Source organism: Medicago sativa, chromosome 1, assembly GCF_051527215.1.
Source record: "Medicago sativa cultivar Bolivia chromosome 1, Bolivia_mono, whole genome shotgun sequence".
Classification (NCBI taxonomy): Eukaryota; Viridiplantae; Streptophyta; class Magnoliopsida; order Fabales; family Fabaceae; genus Medicago; species Medicago sativa.
Genome location: NC_140749.1, coordinates 61,595,038 through 61,608,305, shown reverse-complemented (window position 1 = coordinate 61,608,305; position 13,268 = coordinate 61,595,038). Strand labels below are relative to the sequence as shown.

Below are 13,268 nucleotides of genomic sequence, written 5' to 3'. Positions count from 1 at the left end.
TTGCCAACATTTCAACATTCTCACCGGACGGGGACCCCAATTTTCCTCATCCACTGATAACTGGAGCGGACAATGATCAGAAATTCCTCTTAAAAGAGCTATCTGAAAACAATTGGGCCATTGAAGACACCATTCTTCAGATAACAGAAAACGATCTAACCTGCTCATAGAAGTACCATCACCTTTGAACCACGTGTAACGCCGACCACATAAAGGCAAATCCACCAACCCATTGTCATCAATAAAGAGGTTGAATTGATGAATATCGGATGTGACATGACTGCCCCTATGCGACCACCTTTCCTCCACATTACGAACCGCATTGAAATCCCCGCACACGCACACCTTCTCCCCGCCTAACAACTGTAATCTAGTTGACAAAGAAACCCACAAATCTTGTTTTGCCCGGGGGTCACACGGCGCATAGATATTAAACAAATAAAATTCTTCATTAGTCCGAGTAAATCTGCCATGTATATGAAGCACATGATCTTGACTACCCGATGTCCATACCTCCACTTCCTTTGCGTCCCAAACAATTAACAAACCCCCTGAAGCCCCAACAGATGGAGGGAAAGAATAGGCATAATTAGAATCACCCCACAACGAATTACATAAAAACTCATCACACACAGATAACTTTGTTTCTTGTAAACATAATATGAAAGGGCTCTTTTCTCCCACCAACTTCCTCACCTCCTTCCTCTTCTCTAAACCACCCAACCCCCGCACATTCCATGATACAATCTTCATAACACACACACACCCCGCACACACCCCAACACCGCACCACAAGCCTAAACTCCTCCATCCTCCTCGTCATCTCCATCCGCCACCGGCATCAAGACAGGGCCAAAGTCCTCTGTTTTTCGGCGAGCTAAAACACTGAATTTATTATGGTTGCTCCCTTTATAAGAGACTCATATAGCTGAACCAATACATTGAACATCTGCCGCTTTAGATGCCTCACTTCCTTTTAAAGCCACCCAGTTCTTCCAATCGTTATTCACTGAAGCCGAAGAAGAAGTTTCATTTTGAGAACTGTGACTACCTACCTCAAGAGACCTTGTAACACGCTCTCTTTGACGACGTCGATTCCTGATTTTTTGTTTCAAAACTTGCATAATTTTTGATTTATGAAGAACCTTCAAAACCTCTTCTCTGTCCTTGCTTCAAAAATTGGATTTAAACGATCTATTTACATTTAAGTAAGTGTAAACCAATTTTACACTGATAGAAAATTCATCGTTTTGCCACATTCTTCCACTCTTGCAAGTAAGTTTTAACTATGTATCTTATTCCACTCTTGTAAGTTGTAACTATATCTTAAAATTGATGATGTGATACGACAAAATAAAGAGTTTTTAATAAAATCAATGTAAAACTAATTTACACCGACGTTTTTTTAGGAGTTTTATACTAACAGCATATGGTCATTAAACTCTTGAAAAATAATAAATTTTTCCGTAAAAAAGGAAAAATTATAAGTTTGGAGTATATTTGTCATATTTTATTAAGTGTTTGGTTTCAAATCAAGTTAGAAGAAGTTGGAATACATGAAATAAACCAACCAAACCATTAGAGATACCAGCATAAGTTTTTTTTTTTTTGAAGAATACCAGCATAAGTTTTAAATATATGTTTTATTCTTTCTTACTATATATATTCATAATGAGTAAATACTGAATTTTGTCTCTGGAAATTCTTGAGTTGTATATCAACTCATTATCTCACATTATCAATATTTTAGAATGATTATAAAACTCCAAAATATGGTCCTTGTGAGCTTAGCTCAGTTGGTATGGACAATGCATAATATATGCAAGGTCTGGGTTCGAACCCCGGCCACCAAAAAAAAAAAAAAAAGAAACTCCAAAATATGAATCAAGTTTGTTTCTTTATTAGTATTCACCGGATGCATTGATATTAAATTCTGACAAATTTGATACTATATTTATTTTAAAGTTGACATATCTAGAGACGAAATTACATTTTTTTTAATAAATATCTAGGGTCAAAATTACTTACTTACACTATTTATAATAAATATCTTTAATAAAATATTTTGGTCAAAAATCTCTAATAAAACAATACACTGAAGCAAAAGATATATATTCTCACAAGTATATTATGTAACTAGATTCAAGATCTGTTGCCATTTCCCAGATATACAACAAATATTCTTGCGTTCTTCAACCAAGCCACACGCAACACAAATATCATAGCTAACCAGAACAGTGTAACATAATAGGGATGACACGAATAAATAAGAATCACAAATAAGAAATGAGGCCATTAATTAAATTAAATATACATTTTATACCACAAGAATGAAGATAACAGAATGATAACAGTCCCAAATGGGGGGAATGCTCTCCAGGATTTCTGACAGCTCATTTGTTCTTCTGTCACAATACCATCATGAACCACATTTGTGAGCAAATAAATACATGAAAATACAAATATAGATGAACATAGCAAAGAAAACAACCTCCAAGGAAATGATAAGCTACACATAAATTTGGATGAATAAATAAAATAAAAAATGGAAACTGCAAACGAACTTTTGTCTTATTTCTTCCATGATATAATTCCATTACTAGTGGAGTGCTTTGCATTCTTTTCCTCAGGTTATATAATCAAACAGCCACACCATTGCCAACAGTAATTTCTGCATTTAAGCTGCTTTCTACCTTTGGTGGGCCTGAATGCCGCCTTGATGATCTGGCAGGCGAAGCCGGGAAGTTAAGCCGTTTCTTTGCATTTCCAAAGGACCCTTTTTCTGGTGTAGTGTTCTCTGCAGCTGATGGACTTTGCAACCTGGACTTGGCTTTTGCAGACTTAGTTGGCACCATGTAACTTGGAACCGATGGAGAGCTTGCAAGACTTTCATCATCCCTCACTATTGATCCAGCAATGGAGTGCCTCCTCCGAACACGCTCCGACTGCACACTCGTCATGCTTTTGGTGTCATCATCCATAATACAGCTCACCTTTGGACTAGCCTTATTCAGTTTCTTGACAATTGCTGGCTTGGGAGGCTTTGAGTTGGATTGGAAGTTAGGTGAACCCGGATTTTGGCTCGCTGTTGGAGAATGATTTTCGGAATTGAGCTGGAAACGAGCAAATGATTTGCTGATTTCAGCACTGGTAATGCCGCGGATTGAACTTTTTACAGATGAATTGTTCTCCTTCTCCATCAGGCTTTGGTTGGCTGCCATCCAACGTTCCAACCAGCTCCATCCCCAACTAGGATTGGTTGGATCCATAAACATTGGATTTATAGATTTCGATGAATTCCGCCCGTTTTTCTGTCAAATAGAAGTGTATATTTATCTTAGGTCAAACTTGGTACTTAATTTGTTCGAAAGATCAAGAAACTCAAACTGGAAAATTATGTTAGCAGAAAATAGGTAAATCACTGAGTTCACCAGGTATATCTGGCAATCTCACAAAGCAGTTACAGTTTTAGTCTCTGTCAAACTGAAAATCTTGTTACAGAAAATTTAAACATATATGATTTCTTGGCAATTTTGTAGATGAAAACTCCGGAGAAGCTTACAAAATTAATCGACGTGGGAATTCATAAACAGCATTGAGCAGTTTTAGATATTGCTCATTAGACATCTTTTTTTGTCAGAATTCTGATCTATAGTGCTTTTTTTCTCTTCCATGAACCAAAGTAGACTAGAGGATTTGTGTCACATCTGATATAAAAATTGTGGTAAGAAAAGTCATTTTCTATTTCTTTTTTAGGTGGGGTAGGGGAAGCAAGCAGAAAATAAATCAAGTGTTGAGTAGTTTCAGATATATTTGCCGGTCAGGCTGGAATACTCATGATTCATTAGCAAAACTGGTTCATACTAGGTCCAGATCAGAAAGAGGTACTACGAAAGAAATTATTCAAACTACCACTTTCTGTAATTCTCAAAAGAGTGCTATGTAACTTCGTTACAGGACACAACAGGGAAAAGGAATCACCAGGCAGGGAGAAAATCAAACTTAAGAGGCATAAGCAGATGCTAGGTTCTGAAGAAAAAGACAAGATATATGTCCCAAAGTTATTAAGCTTGTGTGTTAGAAGAAATAAAAACAACTTAAAGAGAGGAGGAAACAAGGAATAAGCTAAAATAGTGTGACAATAACCCTCAGGATTCTCATTTTGATATTTCATAGCATGGTTATTAGTATCTTACGATATTCGTGAACCGTATCTCGATTTGATACTAGACAGAACCCACACGGCATGAATCCTAAGTGTGTATCTATTTTGGACTACTCCCACATTAAATTCCGATTCGTTATGATGAGTCCCGGTTCACTGCGATAAATCTCAATTCATTCTGCTGAATCACTGCCTAACCTTAAGAGTAGCTAGACATTTTCTTTGTTAACCTCATATAGCTAACTACTTTTCTTTTGTCGTTTGATTTGTAACTTAAATCTTGAGTTATTTTGAGGTTCATCAGCTTATAATTTCGCCATGACACTTATTTTTTTCATAAAAATGTCATTTTTATCGGTAATATATCTTACGATCCATAACAAGATTTGACTAACAATTCGGAAATTATATCTTCTGATTCACGATCGGAATCTCAATTTGATAACCATGCTTTATATGCAAAAATTTCATGTAATTTACCTTACTGGTCATTTTTCCTTAGATCTTTCAGTTCAAAAAAATTTCATCCATGCTTTATACTATGTGTAAATTTTTTGCAATTTACCTTACTAGCCATTTTTCCTTTGATCTTTCAGTTCATCAAAATTCCATACATGCTCTTTTCTCATTTCTTATCCTGACTAACCTAAAACAAATGCAACTTCTTAAGAGAAATGGCAAACCTGATGAGTGAATGAATAAGCCATTGCTCTTTCTCTTCTCATAGTAGCCTCGTACTTGCTTAGTAACTTGGCTTCAATTTGCTCTCTTGATTGTATGCTTTCATCCCATTCCTCCCCAATCTGTTATGAGAATTTGGAACAAGTTAAAAGCATACCATAATCCATAAGCTAAAATTCAAATATATAAAAAATCTGTGTCAATTATATATTTTATTCTGAAGTATATCAGGGAAAATAACCCTTCAGAGACCTGTATCTCTAGCTCTTTTGTGTGCTTCTGTAAGAGCTGTTTTTGCAGAGCTTGAGTCTCCTCTAACATCCTGACCCGCCTCGAACGAATCTGGGATTGCACATGACCTAAAGTCTGCATGGAGCGGAGGGTACTAACGGCCTGACGTTTTACGACTGGCCCTTCCATTAGTGCTCTCAACCTGTTCAGCCCCCTTAAAGCCCGAAATGCTCTTCTTGCCTGAATGATATCAAAACAAAATTCAGCTTGAAAATGGTAAATCGTTAAATTAATAAGCTTCCTTTTGCAGCAATTGTCGATTACCACTAATGACAGCATAACTTGGCATCGTTAAAGAGGACAACGCATAACCATGTAACATCTTTTATCGTACGGATTCACATTCAAGTTTCAAACAAGAAGTGAAATATCAATTTTGTAATTGAGGTTTTTCACTTGCAATCAAAACATTCAACACATAATTGTAAGACACAAAATAAATACCAAGTATCGCCGAAAAGTGGTTTGAATCATGATTGCCGCAACTTCATCATTCGGTTTACTGGCAACCTGAACAACTGGAGCAGCTTGAACCTCAACAGTTTCTGTTTGAACATCAGAAACAGGTACATCAACATCCACATCTGGTACATCTTCAACATGTTCATGATTGTTTTGATTCTCAACATGAGTTAAAATAATCTCCTCCTCAGCCTCAGGTGGATGAAAAGGAGGAGCTTGATCAGTTTCTGGATATGAATCTGAATCGTTTAATTTTTTCTTCCCAAACCATTTCTTCTTTGATCCACTTGAATTCTACAAAATCAGTTGCTAACACATTAAGAAACTTCCCAGGTAATTGAGATTAAACATATTAAGAGCTTATAGCCTCAGTGCGTATGTATAAACTATTTCTAACACAAAAGATAAAATAAAGTCAAATTGTTTTCATACAACGGTTATGAAAATAAGTTATTGCGATAAATTCTCTCAAACATTCTCACAAGCGTCGGCAGATAAACTTGAATAGTAAGTGAATTGAAATGCAAACCTGATGTTTGTTTTGTTTAGAGTCAGGACTAAGAGCTTTCTTCACATTGGAAAACCAATTTGGCTTATTCTTCCCCATATTATTGCATTAATTTCTTTCACTCACTTTGAAAATTTCTATGATTCCTCACTCATAAACCAAAATAGTAAGTTGAATAAAGTGAAGAGGGAAAATTAAAGTACCTAAAGTGAAATGCAAGAGAGAGATCTATCTATGTATCTAAAATAAAATGAAGAAAAAAGAAGATAAGTTGAAGATAAAAGAGGGAAATGTGATTAGATTAGATCTTGGGAAGAGACAAAGTGGTTTCTTTCTAGTATTCTGTTCTATTGAATATTGATGAATGAAAAGAAGAGAGAGAAAGAAGTGGGGCCAACTACCTAGGTGAGTGAGTGAGGTGGTGGTTCTGTTCTGTGATGAGCAGTGTGGGACCAGTCCAATTATCATGGGCAATGTGGTTGTTGTTAAACGGATATTGATATTGGTCCCACTCACGGCGGTGGTTGGTAAATCGCTGCCAATCGCATTTTTTTACTTCCTAGGTTCTAAAATAATCGATATATTTGGTAATTCACGTAGATTAAAAAATAGTCCTACTCCGGTTTGAAATGAATGTCTTAAGGTTTTTACGTATGAAGTAAGAAATGTAATGATGATATCAAAAAACCTAATAATTTTATTAAACTAACCTTTTTTACTATTTTCTCCGTCCTTACGTAAACCCCCTTTGTTTTTTTTTTTCATATTTTATAAGAAAAATTGTCACCGTAATTATTGTGTTTATTTTGTGTGTTAATATTACCAAATTATCCTTTGTTTATATGTGTATTAAATATGACTATTCATATTTCAAGACAAGATAATATTATTAATTAGGAGTATGTTTAGGAAAAAAAATAATAATGCATCTAGTAATTTAAAAAGGGGTTTACATTTAAGGACAAAAATAAAGTCAAATGGGTGCTTAGATATCGGGACGGTGGGAGTATTGACACAAGTTTTTGGAGGTAGTGTATACTCAATTAATTAGAGAGTATAATTGGAAGTAAAAAAATAATTCTACATTAAAAAATGATGCAAGTGACATTCATTTTAAAATAATTTTTTTGACTAAAACGATACTCATTTGAAACGAAAGGAGTGGTATCATGTGTAGAAAAGTGATATGTTTACTATATTACATCATTGGTCCTAACCTAATTGGTCTCGTAGGATGTAGATACTATTTACCTAATATATTTTGATCATATTTGTTCACTAGTATTTATAGATTAATGGCGGTACCTCTGTCCTTAATTATAAAAATTTTTTGAATTTTTTTCTTTCTCCCTTTTTATAATACTCTTTTTAAATTTTAAAGTATATTAATTATTTCTTCACCAATATACCCCATTTATGTTACATATTTTTCTTCAATATGTAATAAATATTCTTTGAATCATTAACAAACCCTCTCTCCTAATGGAAAAAAAAAACAAATTTAATAATATAATCAACTTATTTAATTCTCGTGTTTTTTACAAAATGATCATATATTTAGGGACGGAGGAAGTAGCATATATGATGTTGAATTTATCTTAATAAATATTTTAAAAAAATCAATTTTTTTATAATTTTTACAAATAAATAATTAAAATTTTAAAAGATTAAAATTATTCATCGATATTTTTAAAAAATCAATTTTTTTATAAATTTTACAAATAAATAATTAAAATTTGAGAAGATTAAAATTATTCATCGATACATGTGAAAAAATCAATTAAGTCAATTATTTTAGAACGGACATATGCATATGTAAGAATAAAATAAAACAAAAAGATAGAGTTAGAAGATAACTTCTCAATTTTGCCAACTATCTAACAAGAACTATTGCCAAGTGTCTGGTTGGAAGATAACTTCTCTACCTTGTGTTACATTGTTCAACACTTACCACTCTAGTTCAGATACTTCAAAATAGATGACGTATTGTATCCCCTGCGTATCGTGCACTGAGACATGTATGATACTTCCTGATACGTATCAGGAGAGTATCCAAATATTAAAAAAAATTAAAACAATTATCCTATACTTTTCAGATACATCTGGGATACGAGGGATAGGCGGTGGAAAACTGATATGCGCGGGCTACCAGATGTTTTCTATTTAGGATATATCATATATGTAATTGAGTAATTGTCGCTTTCTTTATTATCAATATTACTTACATTTATATTTCTATTGTTGTCGCCGTCTGTTTTGTGTCTCTTTTTTTTGTCTGAGGACGATGTTATTGTTTATTGGTGTGTGAAGGCAATTTCATTGTTGTGCCTTATCGTTTTTCTATGTCTGTTTGGTCTAGGTTTTGCGTCAATTTTTTTGCTTTTGAGTTTTAGTCCATATTTTGTGTTTTGAGTTTTAATATATAGTTTAAATTTAATTTTTTTATTGAAGTATCTCAACTGTATCGTATCTTGAATTTTAAAATTTTCCCGTATCGACGTATCAGTGTCGTATCGTATCATGCATCTGGGCTTCATAGACCACCATCTTTAATATGCACGGGTGTAATCACCATTAACATAAATACACAATAAAATGTATTTACTTAGGAAAAAAAATATTAATTAGATATTAGAATTGGAAGAAAAAAAATTAGTATTATCTTGAAAATCGAAAGTCATTCATTTAGGACAATTTTTTTTTTTTTTACAAATGAGCCACACATTTTAACACGAGTAACAACATGAGTAAATGAACGATCTCTCAATTGGATATGCAAGACAGCAAGAGTAATTTTTTTTAAAATAATACACCTTCCCCTCAAAAAAAAAAAAACACCTTAATGAAACTCTTTTTGATATATTAGCATCCACAATTTTATTTTTTTAATCAATTACAACTGAAATACACTTAATTAAAAAGATAATGCGGTTGTTGACAATTTTAATGAAAAACATTTTTTTTTTATAATTTTTGTGAATTTACTAAGACTCTAAGAGGGTCTTGCATAAGAGATGAATGTAGTACCACACAATTTTTTTGTCTTAAATATGAGAAACATAATACATTCATTTTTTAAATGCATTATGGTTAGATATTTTTTTTTTATGAATACATATTATTTTTTAATACTTTTTTTTTACCTAAAAACTCATAGTTCATATGCAAGTGAGTTTCATTTAATAAAAATATTGACAAAAAAATATTAATGTCACTTTGTTTTTCAAATAGAATTATCTCATTTGAAAAATTACCATTATGGTTATTTAATAAATATTAGGTTCTTTTTCTTTTAAATAGACTTGAGAAAGCACTTTTGTGAAATTTTGCCGAAAATTCTGTTTGGATAACACAAACAAATCGGTCCCATATGCTTTTCCTTCTTTTTATTCTTGCTAATTATTTCATGCATAGTATGAATTCTTCTTCTTTTTTTTTTTTTTTTTTTTTGACTTTTCTTTTGATCCCGTAACAAAGGAATTTCTTGCAACTTTACTTTTGCCTTTCACTAAATGTCATCGATGTAAAACCTAAAGTTTCAATAGGTTACTTGTCGAACACATTATTTTAATTAAAACCTAATTCATAAACTAGTACTCTATAGTCATACCATATACCAACAACAATGTGTGAACTTCACATCTTTGAAATTCAACCTTGTTATGAGTTAAATGGCACTCAACTCAACGCAAATTATTAGTTAATTAAGTAAGAGAGTTTTATGATTTAGGTATCATGTCGAGCACTTTTATATTTATTTAATGTGACGTTTCTAACATTGTCCCACTTATTATGTTCTTAACATTTATAGATGCTTTCACTCTATCAACATAAAAGAGTGAAGGTAGTCATTTCCTTTTCAGAGGCTTAACTCATATAACGCTATTCAGCGGAACACCTTAATTCAATTTAAAGATAGCTCATTATGCGATCAACTATCAATGAACACACAAATTGTTAGAACTTAAGCTTACGAGATAAGCTCAACGCACCCAAAGAATAGTACATTAAATAGGAGAGGCTGAAGACCTAAATACCACATTGAGAAATTTTATGTATTCAATATAAGACTCCTAACAATCATCTTTTTAAGTATATGGCACAATGTAATTTAAAAATTGTTCATGCGACTAACCTGTTAAGTTATTAGCAATGATGAATTAGAGTGTTAAAGCGATGACCTATCTCGTCTCTCTCTCTCTCTCTCTCTCTCTCTCTCTCTCTCTCTCTCACACACACACACACACACTAAAAATTAGGGTTGTCCTCCTTTTGTAGAGCTTTGATCCCCTTCTTTAGGGGTCTCTACTACGCAATCTGAGCTTTCCCACTTATGTCATCGGAAATTGCCCCCCTCCCTTTATGGAGGCTCGCAATCCTAGGATCATTCCAAAAGAAAGTTTTCTCCCCATTATCCTAAGACTCTAATTAAGTGATTATCAAACTAGTTTGAAAATCCAAAACCATATCCTCTTCTAATAATTTGTAAATCCTTCCCCAAGCTGCAACCTTAATTAAGTTACTATTGAACCTGGTGGACGAATATTTATCACTTTTAGGAATAGTTTTATGATGTACAAGTGAGATAGATATTGTATCATGTACAAATTTGTTTTTAGGCTTAATTGCATGTATGATCCCTTATGTTTATTTTAGGTTTCAAGTTGGTCCCTTATGTTTTAAAAGTTTTAAGTTGGTCCCTTATGTTTCATAAGGAACCAAACATGGAATTAAGCCTTGTTTTTATTATTGAATCAATAAATTTTATCATTAGATCAAGTGAAATATGATAATACTTACTGATATGATAAAGAAACGTGTACACACTACTCTACTTGTGTACCATGTAATTAGTCCATGTTTAAACATGATCTTAAGAAGATTAGACACACCCAGTCAAAAATAAGATTAATTTGGACACACATCACACATGTTAAATTTTTCAAAAAACTTTAAGCCAACATATATGATAAATTACAATTTCCACTATTCAAATTTTCTGACAAGGACACCATCTAATCTAATAATAGAAATGAGACAGGGTGGCCATTCATATTAATTTCTTGTTCTTAATTAGAGATTGAAATTTCGGAACTGGCCATGGCCGGGGACAACATGATTACCACTTATTATTATTATTGATTACAACTACATTAGTATTATTATATTGCATTCAACAACCGGTATTCTATTCTTCTGTTTATTTCATACATTTACATTTAGTTAAAGGTATAATAAAGCCAAACCTACCAAAAGATTGATCGTAGTGATAGGAGCAGAATAGCGCGTTAATGTCTAACACAAATTAAATTAGGGAAATGCTAACAGATGCCCCCGGGGCACTGGTTAAGGATAATAAAAAGGGAAATTATATGTTAATTATTGCTTTGAAAATTGTTTAATTAATCTATAAATAAGTCAACAAAGCTTCCTTTTATGGTAAGAATTTTCTTTTTTTGTATGCTTAACCAGTGCCCCGGAGACACCGGTTAGCATGACCCATTAAATTAAAGTAACTTTGCGTCTAATACTTGTTTTTTAATTAAGTGTTTCACTTGTGTTTTTAAGACCTAACGTAACACTATTGTGACAACTAAGCAAGATGACTACGTGACAATGTAGATCTAGCTATACCGTAAACATTTCAATTTGCTTATGTCATAGAAAAATGATCTTATAAACTGCAAATATTAAGATGAAAAAACTTTTTTTTTTAAAATAAAAACATGAAAAAACCTTAAGTATGTCACTATGTTTCCAACCTCATTCATTATCCAAAAGATTTACAATCGTTAGTGTGAAAAAAAAAGATAGATTTACAATTGTTTTACAATAGGACTCAAAGATGACATTAAATTTACCCAGATTGTTAATCCATTTAAAAACTTGTAGGGGGCTAAAACCCTTCCATTTGGAGTGGAGAGAAAGAAGAGCCACTATAATCCCCCGTGACGCATGTCCAAACCAACATGATAATTATCATTAAAAAGAGTTGAATTTATGTTCCATTTATAATAAAGACCTGTTTTGTTCGCCATCAACAACAACCACCACCACCGGAAAACAAAAATATAATAAATTTGGATCCAAAGAATTTTTCTAGGAAGAATTGCAATAAATTTTGAACTAAAATTAGTGGGGTGCCAACAAACCAATACAATAGTGTAACGCAAGAGAGAATCAATAGCAAGTTATTGTAGTGAACTCTCTACTTCAACAAATTGATTTAATATCGTGTGAGCCAATGACTCACATTTCAAATATTAAATTGATAAAAATATATACAACATTTGATCTTAATCAAAAGACCGAGAAATGTATTAGTTGGAAACTTTCTAGCTGCACTTTTATATCAGACATGTGTTCTGTTGTTCCTTGCTTGATTATACGATGTGGGACTCCTAACATAGCACGTGGCGTGAATAGGTGAATTTGAGACCGTGTTTAAGGTGGCAGATCCCCCCTCAAAATCTTTGAAGTGGAATGTTGACGGTTCTGCTAGAGGGAAACTTGGGCATGCATATACTGGAGGAGTCCTTCATGATGACAAAGGGAACCAAATGAGGTGGAACTGGTCACTATTGTTTTTGCGCTCGAGGTGCTTTTGGATCAATTGTGGCTTGTATTAGATAAATTAATTATTGAATCCGACCTAAAGAATGCATTGTCTTTGATAAAGAATTTTGGCGAGAGTCCGTGGCAATTGAGATTCTACCGTAACAAATTAAAAAATTCTTATGTTGATTATGAAAGGTGTTGACTTTGTCCATGTCCTAAGGAAAGCAAACCAAGAGACGGATTGTCTAGCAAAGGAAGGATCTTCGATGACAGGACGGGGTTGGTGTGGTTTATGAATTAAGCTTTGTTTGGTTTCTGCAGGGTTGTTTTGATCCGTTTGCAGTAGGTTTTCAAGTCATTGCTTTCTGTCATCTGTTTCGAATAACGAAGAATGTTGCATACAGTTCGACTATGCTGCTAATTTTTTGGTTTTGGTGATGGTTTGGTGCAGTAAAAAGTTCTGCTTTGCTACTATTTTTTCTGTTTGAGCCCTAGGGTGTCCGTGGTTGTTTTAAGGTTCTTGTATTGGTGAATTGGCAACTTGTTTTTGGTCTGTAAGACATCTCTTTGGCAGGCAACATCGGTGTTATCTTTGTATGCCTT

The 13,268-nt window shown here is 33.2% G+C and overlaps 1 protein-coding gene and 1 non-coding gene across 2 annotated transcripts; both read right to left on the bottom strand.

The window, feature by feature from the left end:
• Window positions 1–2,299: 2,299 nt before the first annotated feature.
• IQD2 (IQ-domain 2) lies at window positions 2,300–6,432 on the bottom strand. Its single transcript, XM_085726474.1, has 5 exons — window positions 6,129–6,432; window positions 5,582–5,893; window positions 5,099–5,317; window positions 4,849–4,968; window positions 2,300–3,311 (listed from the first exon to the last, which is right to left on the bottom strand). Exons 1-5 carry the CDS (start codon window positions 6,204–6,206, stop codon window positions 2,640–2,642), a joined length of 1,401 nt encoding a protein of 466 aa, XP_085582600.1. The 5' UTR covers window positions 6,207–6,432; the 3' UTR covers window positions 2,300–2,639.
• Window positions 6,433–12,242: 5,810 nt separating this feature from the next.
• Window positions 12,243–12,428, bottom strand: LOC146956088 (U2 spliceosomal RNA). Its single transcript, XR_015025087.1, has one exon. It is a non-coding gene; the product is annotated as a U2 spliceosomal RNA (small nuclear RNA).
• Window positions 12,429–13,268: the final 840 nt, after the last annotated feature.